The sequence below is a fragment of the Schistocerca piceifrons genome, chromosome 8 (assembly GCF_021461385.2).
Source record: "Schistocerca piceifrons isolate TAMUIC-IGC-003096 chromosome 8, iqSchPice1.1, whole genome shotgun sequence".
NCBI classification, from domain to species: domain Eukaryota; kingdom Metazoa; phylum Arthropoda; class Insecta; order Orthoptera; family Acrididae; genus Schistocerca; species Schistocerca piceifrons.
In genome coordinates, this window is record NC_060145.1 from 224293602 (window position 1) to 224312421 (window position 18820).

Sequence of the window (18820 nt, forward strand, 5' to 3'; positions counted from 1 at the left end):
ATAACGTGTCTTTTTTTTTTGTTCTTCTTTGGATAGTAAGTGGCATTTCTGTTTTTGATACTATGAGACATCGTACTGGTACAAGATCCCTTCGAGGACATAAGTAACCGGGTTACTGAGTTTCGCGTTTGCTTTTTGAATAGTAACAAAATGTTATTTCAAATTCTCTTTAATAGTTTTTCTTTTAAAAATTACTTGCAAGTTATTATGTTGCCGCACGTACATTTCCTATGTAGTCACTAATCTTTTGTGTCAGAAGTTTACCCGAGCACAATTCAAAGCGGATATTCCGTCTTCAGTGGAGTAAACTGCCATCGGCTTGCAAATTACATCAAATATGGGATATGTTTGAACTGCTGAGAACTTCAAGGCCCGTGCTGCCATCCTGAATACTTTGAGAATAACTTTTGTGATTCACGCTGTTTATGGATAGGTATTACGTCAAGGAAAGTGCGGTCTACATCTTCGGCGTACACGATCCCTGTATAAGGGAGCAACCATTCACTCTTGTAGTGTATGTTAGAGTACTCGACCGTCCCGATGCTACTTTTTATTTCTTAACTGCATGTACAAAATCTCTTTATATTTTATTAGTGCACCATGAAAATCCTATCTACTGCCGAATATTCCATCAATAGACGTCAGATCGCATTTTTACCCATTCATGGGTCAAAATTTTCTACAATAAAGAATACTTTTAGTGCATAAGCACTGAAGACATACCAGTTGCATACTCAGTTCAAATAGGAAGTATGAGGCATCTCTAGTTCCAGTATTTCATCTCTGTTCGTTGTGTGTTCCTCTCCACGTATTCGTGATACTGAAAGGTCTCTACATCTATATCATTGTTAATGAAGACATTAACACATCGCTATCAGATCCCATGTAAGCCACATCCCTGTGTTATTCCAGGGCCTCGCCACATCAAACTGGTCTCTTTCCATGGCGTTCCTGGGATTGCCTATTCTACCACTGTCCCACGAGACACACGACCGAAGAGACTCATTCTGGTAACGGAAGTATCTCACTGTTCCACTTTGTTCATTGTCCAGTTGCAATTTTTCTGCACACATCACTAACTTTTCTGAGGTTACAGAATGCAGTTCGTCACAGAACTGCTGTTCCTGATGCACCCTCTGAGCGACAGTATAACAGACACCGATGAATTAAGTAGGTGAGACAAATTGTGCATTGTTTACTGTTGGTGGGAGGCATATCCTGTAAATCAGGGACATTCGATAATGTCTTATTTAATGCTATGTTATGTAATGTTGTACTGATAAGGCTAAATTATATACCTGCCTTTTACAAGCCGTTAGAAGAATGTACCGTTCAAAAAGAGAAGCCAAATACTATCTTCGTGAACTGGAATTTTTAACGTGGAAGTCGCTGGACTTGCAGTCACAAACAAAAAGGGAATACAAGATTAAGGATTTAATAAAATGTATTTCATTGTTTTTAATTATGTGCCTTCTCGAAGAAGGAGTTACTCTAGTGGTATACAGATAGTGCCGTGAACGGTGTTGGAAAATTTTGAATGTCATTAACAGTGAGTGCTTCGCATTTCTCAAGTGTGACTCTCTTTATGACTGTAGTTCCCCTTGTACACAAACCCGGTATGGAGTTACTTATGTACATCAGCAGGATCTCTGTTTTACCACCATTTCATATCTATGACTCATTTTATTTTAATCCTCATTATTATTATTTTTCGCAATACCCACCTTTGGGAAATATTGTAATCTAGATCGTCACTTTTTATTTTAAAATTTCGAATAGTATTTATCTTTTTCTGGTTAAGTATTAATCAGTTTCCACAAATATTGTTAATCTTTCAGTTACATTTAACCAGAATTTTGTAATAGCTATGTCCTTTCACATAGAATGTCACACTCAGTATTTCCACGTACAGGACTCTGCTTACACACCAACACCCGTTTAAAAATGATGTGAATAACAGCCAACAACTATTAACGAAATATATATTTTTACAGTTTTTTGTGGTGGTTTAAAATACACCCACCTCCTCTCGGTAGTACACGTTTATGAAAGTACACTGGTGTTGCTATGCATGCTCAAAGATATTTTCTATTTCTGCGCCCTACTTACACATCAGAACCTATCTAGAAAATATGTTGCTAATGTAAATCTGCTAGTTTAACTAATTATTTTCCTTTAATTTTTTACTGCATTAAAAAAGTACCGTCCCAATCCGCGTGGTAATACACGTTATTGAAAATTATTGGTATTGCTACGGTTAGTGGTTAAAACTATCAAATCCTTTCTTTGTCTGTCCTGGCTAATAGGCGTACTTCAAGCTATTTTAACACCTGATAGCTAGCAAACTTACCGAAGATTCCACCACCAGATGATCCAGATCCACCACCAGATGATCCAGATCCACCACCAGATGATCCCGATCCACTGTCAGAAGATCCGCGTCCACCGGATGATGATTGTCCTTGAGAGAAGATGCTGAGTGGATTCTGGAAAATGCCCAGACAATAGTACCATGAGCTTTGAAGAATACGTATACCACGGTCAATGAAGGAAAATAATGCGAAAACACCAAGACCTGTCACTGATATTTCGTAGATGTAAATGAAATTATTCTTTTATTATATTCGTCCATAATAGTGCGTCAAACAGCTGTTATCACAGAAATATTAATAAAAGGATTGCTGTACGGCTGCATTAACAATGAATTGGAAGAAATTTGTATTGAATAGTGATGCCCAATTTGTTAAATCCCGGTAAATCATATGCAGAAACGAATTTATCGACGATGTTTGACAGTGCTGAAAGGTTTTTTTCCGTGAGAGTATTTTACGATGACTTTTTGCTACGGATAAGACGCTATTCGACGATTTCACTCCAGGAAGGAAAATGCGGTACAAAACGTCGGTTCTCGAGCTCCAACAGACAATAAGGGCTACGATATATTTTGTGAAGAGTGTCATTTGATTTGACAAAGTTTCTCTGCATTTATTATTCAGATCGATGCATAGTCCAACATCTGTGGTTATCAGTAGGTGAAAAACGTTGCCAGTCCAGTAAGTAATCCAGATGGAGGGGCTGATTTTGACGCCTGCCACACTACGTACACCCATAACAGAGTTTTTTATGTGTAACGAGACAGCCTGAAAATGACAGTCCTAGCCTACAGAGTGTGACCTTAAGAGATTTATACATCAATACGTTAATCCATTTTGTTACTCATAAACTGAGTGAATGCATCCTGTTACATAATTTATAATAGTGTTAGAAAATAATTTGGTCTGCCACAAGGCTATTCGACAAAAAAGAAATGTGTAATCAACACATTGATAAGAGAATTAACACATTTCGTTTCCCACTTCGGCGTTTAGTTCAGTTTGTCCATTAGCATTAGCTATGTCAGTAGCGCAATGTTCCAGCGCACTCACCAGGAGCTTTACAAAGGCAATATAAACAGCGTAAGGACATTCATGCGAAACGCAAATTAATTGGAACGATATATTTGCAACAAAGATCTGATATTGGCAGTTGCACTACTTAGTGATGCGTTAGTAAAATGTGATGAAACAATACGTTGGCAAGATCTTCAAAGAACTCGATTCACTGGCAACTGGCACATAATGCATAAGAGTATAAAATCATTCACTTTACAGGTACAGATAAATCATACAAACAGTTTTGTTATACATTTTCTGCATGTAAACTCTAACTTCTCATTACTCCCAAATACGAAGTTCAAATAGCTATGCATATACTTTATCAGTCTTAAGGAATGAAGTTTCATGTCATATGATGAATGTTGCTATCATTGCCTGTGAACTCATATACAGTGATTCTAATTATTACTTAATGAGAAAAAATGTTCCACAGCCATGTAGTGGTACCCAAAATGACCAACTGAGCTCAGTAATATCAATTAAACTCAAAACGCTGCACAGCTCAAGATAACGTATGGTCACAATGGAGACGGTGCTGAGCAATCTGACTACCAGCGGAAGTAAAGGAAACCAACTTATCAGATTCTTAATTTTTTTCCAACCGTAACTGTAATTCCATGTGTTTTTCGGATTTCTACATCTACATGATTACTCTGCAATTCACATCTAAGTGCTTGAGGGTTCATCGAACCACAATCATACTATCTCCATACCATTCCACTCCCGAACAGCGCGCGGATAAAACGAACACCTAAACCTTTCTATTGGAGCTCTGATTTCTCTTATTTTATTTTGATGATCATTCCTACCTATGTAGGTTAGGAGCAACAAAATATTTTCGCATTCGGAAGAGAAAATTGGTGACTGAAATTTCGTAAATAGATCTCGCCGCGACGAAAAACGTCTTTACTTTAATGACTTCCATCCCAAATCGCGTATCATATCTGCCACACTCTCTCCCCTATTACGTGATAATACAAAACGAGCTGCCCTTTTTTTGCACCCTTTCGATGTCCTCCGTCAATCCCACCTGGTAAGGATCCCACACCGCGCAGCAATATTCTAACAGAGGTCGAACGAGTGTAGTGTAAGCTGGCTCTTTAGTGGACTTGTTGCATCTTCTAAGTGTCCTGCCAATGAAACGCAACCTTTGGCTCGCCTTCCCCACAATAATATCTATGTGGTCTTTCCAACTGAAGTTGTTCGTAATTTTAACACCCAGGTACTTAGTTGAATTGACAGCCTTGAGAATTGTACTGTTTATCGAGTAATCGAATTCCAACGGATTTCTTTTGGAACTCGTGTGGATCACCTCACACTTCTCGTTATTTAGTGTCAACTGCCACCTGCCACACCATACAGCAGTCTTTTCTAAATCGCTTTACAGTTGATACCGGCCTCCGGATGACCTAACTAGACGGTAAATTACAGCATTATCTGCGAGCAACCTAAGAGAACTGCTCAGATTGTCACCCAGGTCATTTGTAGAGAGCAGGAACAGCAGAGGTCCCAGGACGCTTCCCCGGGGGAACACCTGATATCACTTCAGTTTTACTCGACGATTTGCCGTCTGTTACTACGAATTGCGACCTTCCTGAAAGGAAATCACGAATCCAGTCGCACAACTGAGACGATACCCCATAGGCCCGCAGCTTGATTAGAAGTCGCTTGTGAGGAACGGTGTCAAAAGCTTTCAGGAAATCTAGAAATACGGAATCAACTTGAGATTCCCTGTCGATAGCGGCCATTACTTCGTGCGAATAAAGAGCTAGCTGCGTTGCACAAGAACGATGTTTTCTGAAACCATGCTGATTACGTATCAATAGATCGTTCCCTTCGAGGTGATTCATAATGTTTAAATACAGTATATGCTCCAAAACTCCACTGCAAACCGACGTCAATGATTTAGATCTGCAGTTCGATGGATTACTCCTACTACCCTTCTTAAACACTGGTGCGCCCTGCGCAATTTTCCAATCTGTAGGTACAGTTATATCGGTGAGTGAGCGGTTGTATATGATTGCTAAGTAGGGAGCTATTGTATCTGCGTAATCCGGAAGGAACCTAATCGGTATACAATCTGGACCTGAAGACTTGCCCGTATCAAGCGATTTGAGTTGCTTCGCAACCCCTAAGCTATCTACTGCACCTGAAAGCTGTAGCCATCCAGCCATAATGTTTCGGCTGCCAACTAGGCAGTTTTAATCTGCAAATGGCTGATGCCTAAACCAGAAACTGGGGCCAATGCGCATAAGCTACATTAGCATGACCACCCTACGTCGATTTCAGTGCCGTCTGTCATTATCGTTCCATCAATGAAGTGATCCATCACGAGGAAAACGCTGAGATATGTAGGTCAACATGTCATGGGAGCTTTCCGTTACATTTTCGTAACACATTGAGTTCATCTCTTCTACACATATAACCATTATGTTGCAATTATATTTTCAGAACATCTGTAGCTAGTAAGTTACATCTTCATTTTGATAATGTGTCTATTACACTCAATTCAGATTAATAAATATTACTTTTACATCTTTTCTGTGTCCACAACATATAAGTTACAATTACAACAAATTATATAAGATATCCTGTAGGCTCCAATATTATAAAAAAGTTATGCAAATTTTGTCAAACATTGTTTTAGACAAAATTATGTTCAGAGTCCGAAAAATGAGCCATAAATGCATTAGGAAGGTAGCTACTAAACCGCTGCTCTATTAGCGAAATCAAAATTCAAGGGCAATATCGTATGTAAGGAAAATTTGGCGGCTATTATAGATGTTGCTAAGACTTTTCCTATTGCTATCCGTTATGGGCATAAATTGAAGAAATTTGCCGCAAAAAAATTTAAAATATGTAACACAGACATGGATAGCTTACAGTATCATATGAGTACGTCAAATATGTACAGTGTTATTAAGTGTGATGTGTACAGGTGGTTTTACACTTTGTATTAGTCCGTTAATGACATATGTGGCAACCCATGCATCAATAGGAAGAAAATGATTTTAATTAAAAATGAATTATGGGGTCGGGGAGGATCATTACAGAACTGCTAGGACTGGAAGCAGAAACATACAGTCACAAAAAAAAGAAAAACATAACGAGTGAAACATTCACCAATCACCTAAACATTGATGATTAGAGAGAATATGTATTAAATGATGTTGATAAATCAACTCTTAGGAATTTAATTCAATACAACATACACACAGTTTCTAGTACAAAGCATTGTAAATTGTAATTATCCCAAAAGATGATAGTCACTCCGTATTCTATGATGACGTGAGCACTGTAACATGAATTAATTTTCGAGAAGACATGGCTTGTCAATAGGTGTTTGCGCAACAAGAGGTGATTTACAATTGATTTATCAGTAAAACACTAATTGCTGTATTCTTTTTCCTTTTTTTGAAATATATCGCAATTGTTCCGTAGAACTCTTCCGATGAAATCAAACTTAGTAACATAGTGGTTGTGGATGTAAGTAAAATTGTAAGCTACTGGTTGTGAATCTAATGTACTAAAACTGTAACGTAGAGAATAATTAAACTAAAGCTGTAGCGTACATGTGGAATTGTAACTTACAGATTGTAGATATGGAAAATGGCATAAAGAATTGTGATTCAGTCAGAGATAGCATAGGACTTGAAAGAGCAGTTGAGCTGTGTCTCGAAAGGAGGATATACGATGAATATGAAAAAGGGGAATGGAATGTTCTCAAATTAAATCATGCTATGCTGCGGGAGTTGATTTATGAAATGAGGCTCTACGGGCAGTAAAGTAGCTATGATGGCCAAAGTACTGAGGATATGGACTGGCAATGGCATGAAAAACGTTTCTAATGAAGAGAAATTCGTAACGTAGAATACAGGGTCAAGTGTTAGCAAGTCTTCTCTAGAGATATTTGCTTGACGGGTAGCCTTGTGTGGAAGTGAAAAGTGGACGAGGATAACAGTTCAGATAAGAAGAGAACGGAAGCTTCTGAAATATGTGTCTAAAGAAGAATACGGAGGTACTGAAGAAAGCTGAGGAGATAAAAATTTGTTGTATTGCTTCACTGAAACAAGGGATCGGATGACGGTACACATTCTGAGACATCAGATATCGTCATTTTAGTATTCTAGAGAAGTGTGGGAGGAAAAAAACTGCACAGAGAGGATTAGAGATGAATACAGAGAGTGCGTAGAGATGGATGTTGGTTGTAGTACTTATACAGAGATTAAGAGGCTTGCCAAACCAGGGTAGCTTGGAGAGTTGCTTCAAACCACTCATCTGACAGAAGGCCACAACAACGGCAACAAAAACCAACGTCATTTCAAACCTAGCAATCACCTGTCAATAATGTGGAGTTTTGTCAAAAAGAAATGTTTGTCATATTCCGCGTTGAACTGTAGGTTGCCTTTTACGAGTTGGATAACTGTCAAGGGAGACGCAAGTTCAAAGACTTGCTTCAGGACATTCAGTCACCCGACATTTTTAATACCGGAATCTAACGTTGCGTGCACCTGGAAATCCCGTGACTTCTACCTACCAAAAATATCGATGGTGTGGAGGACTGCTTCTATAATTTCTAAATTTTTAGAATATGTTTTTATGATGATTTTCTCGGGGAAATCCTAAAATTTTTTCGATTTTATTATCTGTTACCGAGATTCAGAGGTTCAAAGTTATCGAAATTATGAAGAAAACCACAAAAACTGGTTTTAGCCGTTTTTTCACTGTTGACCGCAAATATCTAGATAACTATTCACATAAATGACTCAAAATTTAATTGTACACCTTTTAGACATTGATCTAGAAACGCAGTTTTCCCGATTTAGAAAATCTTGGTCCGATATCAAGGTACATGTTTGGGTACCAGAAGGACCAACTCTGGAGATTGACAAAAAATGGCTCTGAGCACTATGGGACTCAACTGCTGTGGTCATAAGTCCCCTAGAACTTAGAACTACTTAAACCTAACTAACCTAAGGACAGCACACAACACCCAGCCATCACGAGGCAGAGAAAATCTCTGACCCCGCCGGGAATCGAACCCGGGAACCCGGGCGTGGGAAGCGAGAACGCTACCGCACGACCACGAGATGCGGGCTGGAGATTGACACTTTTATAATTTCAGTTCATGGTATATTGTAGAAATTTTTGCCATAAGTTCTTAAAATAATTCTTTCGGGAAACCTCGAAACTTTAAGCGATAACATCATCCGTTACAGAGATCCGGAGGTTCTAGGTTACCGTACTTATGCACGCAAATTATGTGAATAATATCCCATATGAGTCGTAAACGTAGCTCTGACTGACTTAGTGAACATACGGCAGGGTATCTGTTGTCATCATAAGGGTTTTGAGATCACCAGTCTATGTTTTTGGTCGCTATTTTTTGCCAATAAAACTTCATGACGCTTTTTTCTGTATAATGGGCTCTTCATTCCCATACAGTCTTCTTTCTGAAAGAGAGTAGCAGAGATACAGTGGCAGTGGAATAGGGAGAGAGCAGACATTGCTAGTAGTGGAAAAAGAGAGTGGAGACTGTGGTGGTGGGAGAGAGAAAGTGGCAGTGAAAGAGCAAGATAGTGGATCGAGAGTGTAGCAATGGGAGCAAAAGGGAGAGGATATGAACACCCCTCCCCCCACGAATGGCGAGCCTACCATCCTCTATAATCCAGGATAGGGTTAAAGACTCCGAGTAAACCACCCCAAAAGGACATTTACGTAGAGGACAGAAGGAGGAAATGAGTATTGTTTAATGTCCCGTCGACAACGGGATGATTAGAAGCGGAGCAGAAGCTCGGATTTGAGAAGGATGAGGAAGGAAAACGGCCGTGTCCTTTCAAAGGAACTACCCCCGGTATTTGCCAGAAGCGATTCGGGGAAATCGCGGAAAAACTAAATCAGGATGTCCGGACGCGGGTTTGAACCGTCGTCCTCCCGAATGCGATCCCACTGTGCTAAGCGCTGCACCATCTCGCTCGGTCTGTGTGGAGAGCAGCCGACGTGGTGGTTGAAGCGAGAAAGAAAGAAATAGTGGCAATGGGTGGGAAAAAGAATCGGGCAAAGATCATGGCAATAGACCAGAGAGGCAGTGAAAATAGCAAAGAAGGAGGCACTGGTAAGGAAGATCGAAAGACGGGGATGAAGGCAGTGACCAAGGGAGAGGCAAACAGGAGAAAGTGCCAATGGGAGGAAATGGAGACAGTGGGAAAGAGAGATATATAGATAGCATCATTGAGCGGGAGATGCTGAGTATTAAGGCTTCACTGCAGAGAGAGACTGAGTAAAAGGATTTAGAACACTGTGTTCGAAGAGCGTGATTATTTTCACAGGCCAATTTTTATTCCAGAGAGGCGTAAGAAGTATTGAGGCACCTGACCTCTGTGTCTTTTAAAGAGGTGCATATTCGCCACTTTCGTGCTCTGACAGGAGCATTTTTCATCTGGTAGATATATACATATATTAGAGTGATGATATTCAGTTACAGAACGTTGTTCTAGGAGTTATTTTATCATTTTTCTGTTCAAGGTGACAGAAACAATATTTGCGCTAAACTAAGCACGTCGTACGGCCGTAGATGTGTAGAGCTAACCATGCAGCTGGTGCGGATCGCTATTTTTACGTGAGAATAGGCTGTTACATGTTAGGAACTGACGATGTCGCTTTTTAATTTACATCATTAGCATTCTCACTCAGTTGAAAAATTAATTTTATACTGAGTTAAAGAGCTTAGTTCAGTTGATTTAATGAGCCAATAGTCATTATCAGTAAAAACGGCTGGCTCATGTATCACGCATCTCAATAGCGTGGCTATGCTAGACACATATACAAACATTTAAAAAAATACTGATATGCCCTATGGTATCTGTCATTTAACTTACGAATTTTTTGGACTGTGACAAGTTTTTGTTCATTAACAGCGGCTAGATATAAACTTGTGCGTTTTGTTGATGTGAGTTTTGCTTCAGCACATTCGACTCCTCTTTCTTTAATTATAAAAATTAAATTAGAAAATGGAAAAAAATATTGTCTAAGACGTTTGTTGAAATATTATATGTACCTAAAATTTATTCCCATTTCAATGATTTTTAATCCAATTCAATGAAAATTTTAATAAATGTATAGTTAAAATAACCCTGGTGATGTACTTATGAGTTACTTGCTACACAATTACATACTTCCCTGGCGCATGAATTACATAGACACATGGGTCAGATGACGGTCAGATAATACTTCCATTTGCGATGGTAGTTAGGAAGATCAGTATCACATTATGTCGTTAGAAGTGGCAGGAATTCTTACCGGGACGCCGAAAGCTGAAAAAGAGAGAGAAACTGGGTTAATTGACAACACATTTGGCAGTACATTCTATATAATCTCAAGAATTGGCGTCAGATTTAATGAACTGTTGCTAATGTTCTCACAATCTTCTACTGAACATTTCCCTTCCTCTAATGTCACTCAAAAGTTTAGAAAATGAAACACACTAGTTGCTGTGAAAGTTTCTGGATGTTATCAAAACCCAAAAAGATTTTGGAACTGTGACGCAAGTCTCTTTTTCTTTGTAATCACAGTGTAGTGCAGAATTCAATACATCTGCTTAACTAGGTGAGGAGAGGAAATGGTTAGGCTGTGCAAGTATTGTTTGCATTTCTAACATACTAGATGGTTTGGAAATGCCTTTGTCATACAATTGCAATACACGTTGAACCACAGGTTTTAAAACTTTCCTTAGTTCCTCGTCATCTGCATAGGTCTCAATGAGTAGTGCTGTAAACATGCTTTCACAATATGAAGAATCCTTGTAGCATTACACATTCTTGTTGCTCCTATCAGACTACATAATCTCGCGATACCATACACTTTCACATCAAAGAGAGGAGTTGTTCTGTCATGAAACTGTTCTACAAACAGATAACCAAACGCCGCAAAAAATTCTCACCTAATCATTTAATTCCAAAGAATGCATCAGGGGTGATACATCACATCGGTTTTAATCCGCTTTCTTTCATCCCAGTGAAACAATTTGCAAAAACATTACTGCATTATGCAGTATAAGGTTTGAAACGATTGTCGTCTACCTAATTTATACAGATAATGGAACGGAAAACATGAACCCTCTAACGTATTCCCACTGCATGCTATATCCGTCGACAAAGATCAATTTTATAGCGAAATCTTCAGACAACTACACAGTATGTGGTTCGTTTTATATTAGGGAGGTCAATAACGTTTCCTGTACAGCCTTGAAATCGTGTAATACGGATTTATGGTTCACACACTGGACTGCTCTTTGGGACAGCCGCCAACGAAAAAGGGTGTTCAGTGGTTAGCGCATTGGACTCCCATGGGGGAGGACAGCGTTTCAAATACCGCCCGTTCGTCGACACGTAGGTTTTCTGTGGTTTCCCTAACTCGTTTAAGGTAAATGCTCGAGTGGTCCCTTTGAAAAGAACACCGACGACTGATTCTTTAACCTTCCCTAACCTGAGTTTGTGCTAATTCTCTAACGACGTTGTCGTTGACGAGACGCTAAACCCTAGTCGTCCTTTCTTTTCTGGTTTTCGGAGCTCAGTTCCTCTTCCAGCTATTCTCGTTTATGCTTTCTGTGCCCTTTAGCTTCCACATATAACTGAAATCAAATATCAGTTCGGTTCCTGTGGTACAGAGAAGTTCAATATCCTTTCTCATCGTTGTCCGTTTCGAGCATGTAATAACCACTATATCTACAAGACGTTAAAACACCAAATACCTGCCCATCTTCCGAAAACTTGCGAAATTGGACGAATGTTTTGACTGTTTCCAAGCAATTGCACTTGAGTTATTTTGAATGAAGAGTGCCTGGTCACTTGTATTGTATGTTGACCGGGGACCTAGAAACGACGGAGAGGATCCGTCCCCGCCGCAGCCGCAGTGGTCAGCAACCCCACGACAATCTACAGCAGTTAACTCCCCCTACCGCCGCCCCACACCGAACCCAGGGTTATTGTGCGGTTCGGTCCCTAGTGGACCTCCCTGGGAACGTCTCACACCAGACCAGTGTAGCCCCAATGGTTGCGTGGTAGTGTAATTGCGGTGTACGCGTACGTGGAGAAAGTGTTTGCGCAGCAATCGCCGACGTATTGTAACTGACGCTGAAAGAGAGAAACCAGCCCACATTCGCCGAGGCAGATGGAAAACCGCCTTAAAAACCATCTACAGACTGGATGGCATACCGGACCTCGACGCTAATCCGACCGGCAGATTCGTGACGGGAGCCGGCACGCCTTTCCGCCCGGAAAGCAGTGAATCACACTTCTCGACTAACCGGGCGGGACTTCAGACACTAGGCGAGTCGATGCCACGTCGTGTAGCGATGCTTCTGTGTGTCCGCGGGGACCCTACACGATAGTAGGCAGGTGTACCAGTTTCTTTGGCTATTCAGTGTATATGTGATGTAGCGAAACTATGATGCCGAGGAAAGTCTTCAATAGTCACGACCAAAGTACTAACTCTATGTTTTATTAACGATTTCGTGCTCCATCTCCAAGAATTTGTTTGGCTACAGGACGGTACATTTCTTTCTAATCAGTTGCTATATTACCATCCGAATTTCTACGTACATTCTGTAGTTCAAATAATGTAAATTACATTCATTCAAGCTCTGCTACGCAACTACACAACTACTATTTTGTTAATCTAAACAGCAAACGAACTTACGAAGTGACGATGACCCGGATCCTCCGGTGATGCTGTTCATCATCTGCAAGCGTGAAGAGAAATTTTTCATTAGATCATAACTTCAAAAACTTGTTTGTGGGTACTAATAAATTGTTACTGGTGTATGAAACAACGTCCGGTTTTATTCTAGCAAGAATATTGGCCTTTATATCATTATAAAGATAAGTAATTTCATGAGGAGACAACGTATGTGGAATGAATAACGCCTGGTGCACACAGAACAGCCCAAATGGAACTCGTCGGCGTCACGAGTTTTTGATTCGTCGCTTGCAATTTGTGTCCAACGTAGCTGAATAGAATCTCGCATACTTCAGAGTGGCACATCAGTAAACCGTCAGCAAAGTTTTGACAGTCAGAAGCGACAACTCGGCGTCCACTTCGCCATGTGATCTCCTAGAACATAGCTGTTTTATTTTGAAAATGATCAAGTGGGTTGAGTTCATTAGCTCTACACAAATATAAGCTTCCGGTTTTCTGAGGAGGGATTTCACACAGGAAACGTGGTGTGGTGTGAGAAAGTAAGCAATGTGACAGGTCTGTAGTACATTTTGCATTCATTCGTAGGATGTCGCCATCAGGAGAAACTAAACAGACATTCCACGGATCGGAGCGTGGAATGGTGGATCCATTAATCTGGCAGGAAGACTATATAATTTAAAACGGAAAATGGATAGGTTGAATTTAGCTGTAGTAGGTATTAGTGAGATTCGGCGGCAGGAGAAACAGGATATCTGATCAGGTGAACGCGGGGTTTTAAACACAGCCACACAGAGATAATACAGGAGTGGTTTTAATAGCGAATAAGAAAATAGGAATTCGGGTAAGCTAATATAAACAGCACATCCATCGATCCATCCATTACTCCAACCAAAACATACAAGAATCCACACCTTTCACGGTAGTAGAAGTGTATATACCAAGTAGCTTCTCAGATGACGAAGAGATGGAAGAAACGTATGATGAGATAAAAGAAATTATTGTGATAGTTATGGAAGACGAAAATTTCTGATGACGAACTGAAAGAGCGATACATAGTCGGTGAAAGTGGATTTTGGGTAAGGAATGAAAGAGGAAGCTGCCTAGTAGAATTTTGTACAAAGCATAATTCAGTCATCGCTAACACTAGTTTAAGAATCATGAAAGAATGTTTAATGTATGGAAGAAACCTTTAAACTCCGGAAGGTTTACATAATGGTAAAACAGAGACTTCGAAACAAGATCTTAATTTTTAAGACGTTTCGAGAGGCAGATGTAAACTCTGACCAGTTTATTTTTTATAAACTGTAGATTAAACTGAAGAATTTGGAAAAAGGTAGGAAATTAAGGAGATGGAACTTCGATAAGTTGAAAGAATCACAGGTTGTTAAGAGTTTCAGACAGAGCATTAGGCAACGGTTGACTAGAACAGGGGAAAGGAATACAGTAGAAGACAAATGGGTAGCTTCAAGAGATGGAATAGTAAAGGCAGTAGAGGACCAAATAGGTAACAGAATAGGTAACAGAAATCCTTCGATAACACAGAGAACACAGAATTTAACTGACGAAAGGAGAAAATATAAGAAAGCAGCAAATGAAGGAGGCGAAAGGGAATGCAAATCTCTAAGAAATGTGATTGACAGGAAGTGCAATATGACTAAGCAGGAATGGCTAGAGGAAAAATTTGAGGATTTACAAGCATATTTCTCAAGGGAAAAAATGGATACCACCTACAGGAATATTAGAGACTTTTGGAAAAATAAGAAGCAGTTGTATGAATATCAAAAGCTCAGATGAAAAGCCAGTACTCAGCAAAGAAGGGAAAGCTGGCGGGTGGAAGGAGTATATAGAGGGGATACACAAAGTAGATGAATTTTCGAAGCAAATATGACAGAAATGGTAGAGGACGTGACAATGAGATTGGAGATGTGACACTGCGAGAAGAACTTAACAGAGGACTGAAAGACCCATGTCGAAACAAGGCCCCTGAGGTAGACGACATTCCGTCACAACTACTGATAGACTAGAAGAGCTATGATAAAACTCTTCCATCAGTTGAGCAAGATGTGTGAGACGGGCGAAGTATCCTCAGCTTAGAAATGGTTCAAATGGCTCTGAGCACTATGGGACTCAACTGCTGTGGTCATCAGTTCCCTAGAACTTAGAACTACTTACACCTAACTAACCTAAAGACATCACACACATCCATGCCCGAGGCAGGATTCGAACCTGCGACCGTAGCAGTCGCACGGTTCCGGACTGCGCGCCTAGAACCGCGAGACCACCGCGGCCGGCCCTCAGCTTAGAGAAAAATCTAGTGATTGTAATTCCAAAGAAAGCAGTTGCTGATAGGTCTGAAAAATGTGAGTTTAATAAGTCATGGCTGGAAAATACTGACACTAATTCCTTACAGAAGCATGTAAAAACTGATAGAAGCCGACCTTGAGGAAGATCAGTTTGGATTTCGGAGAAGTTTACGAACACGAACGTCCATTTTAATTGTTTAATACCTCTATTGTTCAATCTGTTCAGCGAAGAAGCAATGATAAAGGTAAAAGAAAGGTTCAGTAGCGAATTAAGATTCAGATTGAAATGATTTCGGTGAAGAGATTCGCTAATGATTTTTCTGTCATCAGTGAAGGTGAAGAAAGAGTTCAATGGAGCGGTCTAATGAAGACAGAGTATGCCTTGAAAGTTAACAGGAAAAAGAGAAAAGTAATGAGAAGTAGAAAAGAAACATAGCGTCAAACTTTGCGGTAACGAAGTTATGGTACTCCCCTACTTGACAAGGAATAGAACATTTGACGGACGAAGGAGGGAGAACACAAGATGCAGACTAGCAGAGGCAAACAGTGCATTATTGGCCAAGATAAGTCCTCTCGTTTCAAATATAGGCTTTAGCTTAGGAAAGAAATTTCTGAGAACGTGCATTTGGAGCACAGCATTGTACGGTAGTCGAACAAGGACACTGGGAAAACCGGAACAGAAGAGAATCCAACAAAATATTGTTCTAGAGAATGACGTTGAACATCAGGAGGTCCGATAACATAAGTAACGAGGAGGTTCTCAGCAGAAACGGTGAAGAAAGCAACACGTGGAAAATAGTGACAAGAAGAAGGGATAGAAGGATGGGACATGTGTTTAGGCATCAAAGAATAATCTCCATGACACTTGACAAAACTAGAGGGTAATAACCGTAGGGAAAGACAGATATTGGAATACATTCTGCAAATAATTGAGGATGTAGGGTGCAAGTTCTGAGATGACTAAGTTGGCGTAAGAGAGAAATTCGTGGCGGCCCCTATAAAACTAGTCAGATCCGAATGGGGGACTATTTTACCTCCAGCGTATTTTTCCAAAAGGACGCCATCATAAGTTAACCATACAGTCGAGGTGCATACCCTGTGGAAAAACTACGCTGAACTCTTCAGCCACTCGCGGTACCAGCACAACAAGGCCGTTTTGGTTGATGTTACAAGGCTAGATTGGCCAGTCATCCACACTGTTGCTCCTGCAACTGCTGAAAAGGTTTGTGCCCTCTCCAGGAAACACGCATTTGTCTGGCCTCTGAAAAGATACCCTTCTGTTGTGGTTGCAGTAACGGTACGGCTATCTGCATCGCTGAGGCACGCAAGACTTACCACCGACGGCAATAGTTCATGGGGGAGGGGACGAGGTGGCCATTGCAGCATCGTCAAGAAATTGTATTTCCTCGTAGGTCTCAAAAATCTCTCCAACGTATGAACAGAAAGTTACACACAGTTATCTTCTTGTTCGCATACTAATGTACTAGTGTGTATGAATTGTAGCAATATTCAGATATCACGCTAAGGAAAACTACAGTTCAATCATAAGGAAGGTTTCACAAGAAGAACATAACCTTAACCAATATTGCATCATGCAAACATGTGATATGTCACTGCTGATAGGTGATCCTTTAACACTTGAGTGTAATGCCATGAGCTATTCATATCGCGAATGTGAAAGAGGTAGTTAGTTCTCTACGTAGAACTACTCATGAACAATATTTCTTTTCCGATGGACTGAGCGATACAGTCAGAAACTGACGCCACTCATAATGGAAAGATATGCTGCCATGTTAAGAAGCACTAAATAACTGCGAGTTGCACTCAGACCATTTAATTAACGAGTACTGATACCATTTCTCTAATATTAGCAGTTTCTGAAACGTATACCACACTCCTTTACATACCACTTTTCATGAAAAGAAGGTCTATTTGATATGCACTAAACTTAAACCAGTTATTCTGATATATAAATAACATGTAGGGCCAAGGAATGTTTTATAAAAGAAGAGAGCTCTAAGAATGGTTAGACAACTACTGCATCAATATTTATACAACACTAGAAAAGAAACTTCTACTGGTAATTCAATCACATTACCAACTGTTTTATGAGATAAACCATGGAAAAAGTTGTCAGTTACTATTTCTTTGACTTTCATATTTAATTTCAGCGTATCTATGGTCAGGAAGTCGAGGTGTAAATGTTCGATTAATTCCACTAAGAAATGAAATGAAGGAAATGGGTAATATGTATTGTTACTATACGGGTACTTACGTCTACGCGTAAACTTGTCTTCAACAGAAAGTTAAAACTGGATTTCAGACACATGTAACAGCATAAGATTAAAAAGTATTCACTCCCTCGCAAATCGTAAGACAATGCATCACCTACCTATACGAAAATTTCACTCAATAAGTGAGAATTACAGTTCAATAACAATTTATACCGTATGCCAAGCTCTTAGTGACATCATTCAGGAAATGGTGGGTCCAGTCATGGTGTTGGATGGCTTACCTCTGCTGGAAGGCCTGAAACATAGAATTTTAAACATCACATTAGCAGCTGCTCATGCCTCCTAAAACTAGCAATTATGTTATGTAATCCTGCTTCGCGTCTCTTCGATTACATGCAAAATCACTCCTGAAACCAAGTCGAGCGTGACACCGCAGTACTACACCGCACGATCAAAGATAGTAGGAAACATTTGTTTAATTTCTTTGACTAGCCATTTGATCATAATGAGACGCATGTGATTGCATATTATTGTAAAGACAGTGTGCTGGAGACTGTGACACTATTACTAACCTGACCGCTAGTTATTCCTTTCCGTAACTTTATTTGCACACTATCACATCTCAAGACATCAATCCCATGGTTTTTCAAATGAAACGGAATGGTCCCAGAAACGTTAACAAGTCCCGAACGTGTATGACACATATACACTACTAGCCATTAAAATTGCTACACCAAGAAGAAATGCAGATGATAAACGGATATTCATTGGACAAATATATACTAGAACTGACATGTGATTACATTTCACGCAATTTGGGTGCATAGATACTGAGAAATCAGTACCCACGACAACCAACTCTGGCCGTAATGACGGCCCTGATACGCCTGAGCATTGAGTCAAACAGAGCTTGGATGGCGTGTACAGATACAGCTGCCCATGCAGCTTCAACACGATACCACAGTTCATCAAGAGTAGTGACTGGCGTATTGTGACGAGCCAGTTGCTCGACCACCATTGATCAGACGTTTTCAACTGGTGAGAGATCTGGAGAATGCGCTGGCCAGGGCAGCAGTCGAACATTTTCTGTATGCAGAAAGGCCCGTACAGGACCTGCAACATACGGTCGTGCATTATCCTGCTGAAATGTAGG

At 40.1% G+C, this 18820-nt stretch overlaps 1 protein-coding gene across 1 annotated transcript in view; it reads right to left on the reverse strand.

Annotated features, from left to right (window-relative positions):
- Positions 1 to 18820, reverse strand: part of LOC124711583 (putative lysozyme-like protein) — a 192210-nt gene that overhangs the window by 68043 nt on the left and 105347 nt on the right. Inside the window, exons 10-13 of the mRNA XM_047241730.1 lie at positions 17949 to 17962; positions 13131 to 13173; positions 10734 to 10747; positions 2351 to 2486 (exon numbers count right to left, since the gene is read on the reverse strand). Coding sequence (XP_047097686.1) covers positions 2351 to 2486; positions 10734 to 10747; positions 13131 to 13173; positions 17949 to 17962 — 207 coding nt within the window. The remainder of the gene's footprint in view (positions 1 to 2350; positions 2487 to 10733; positions 10748 to 13130; positions 13174 to 17948; positions 17963 to 18820) is intronic.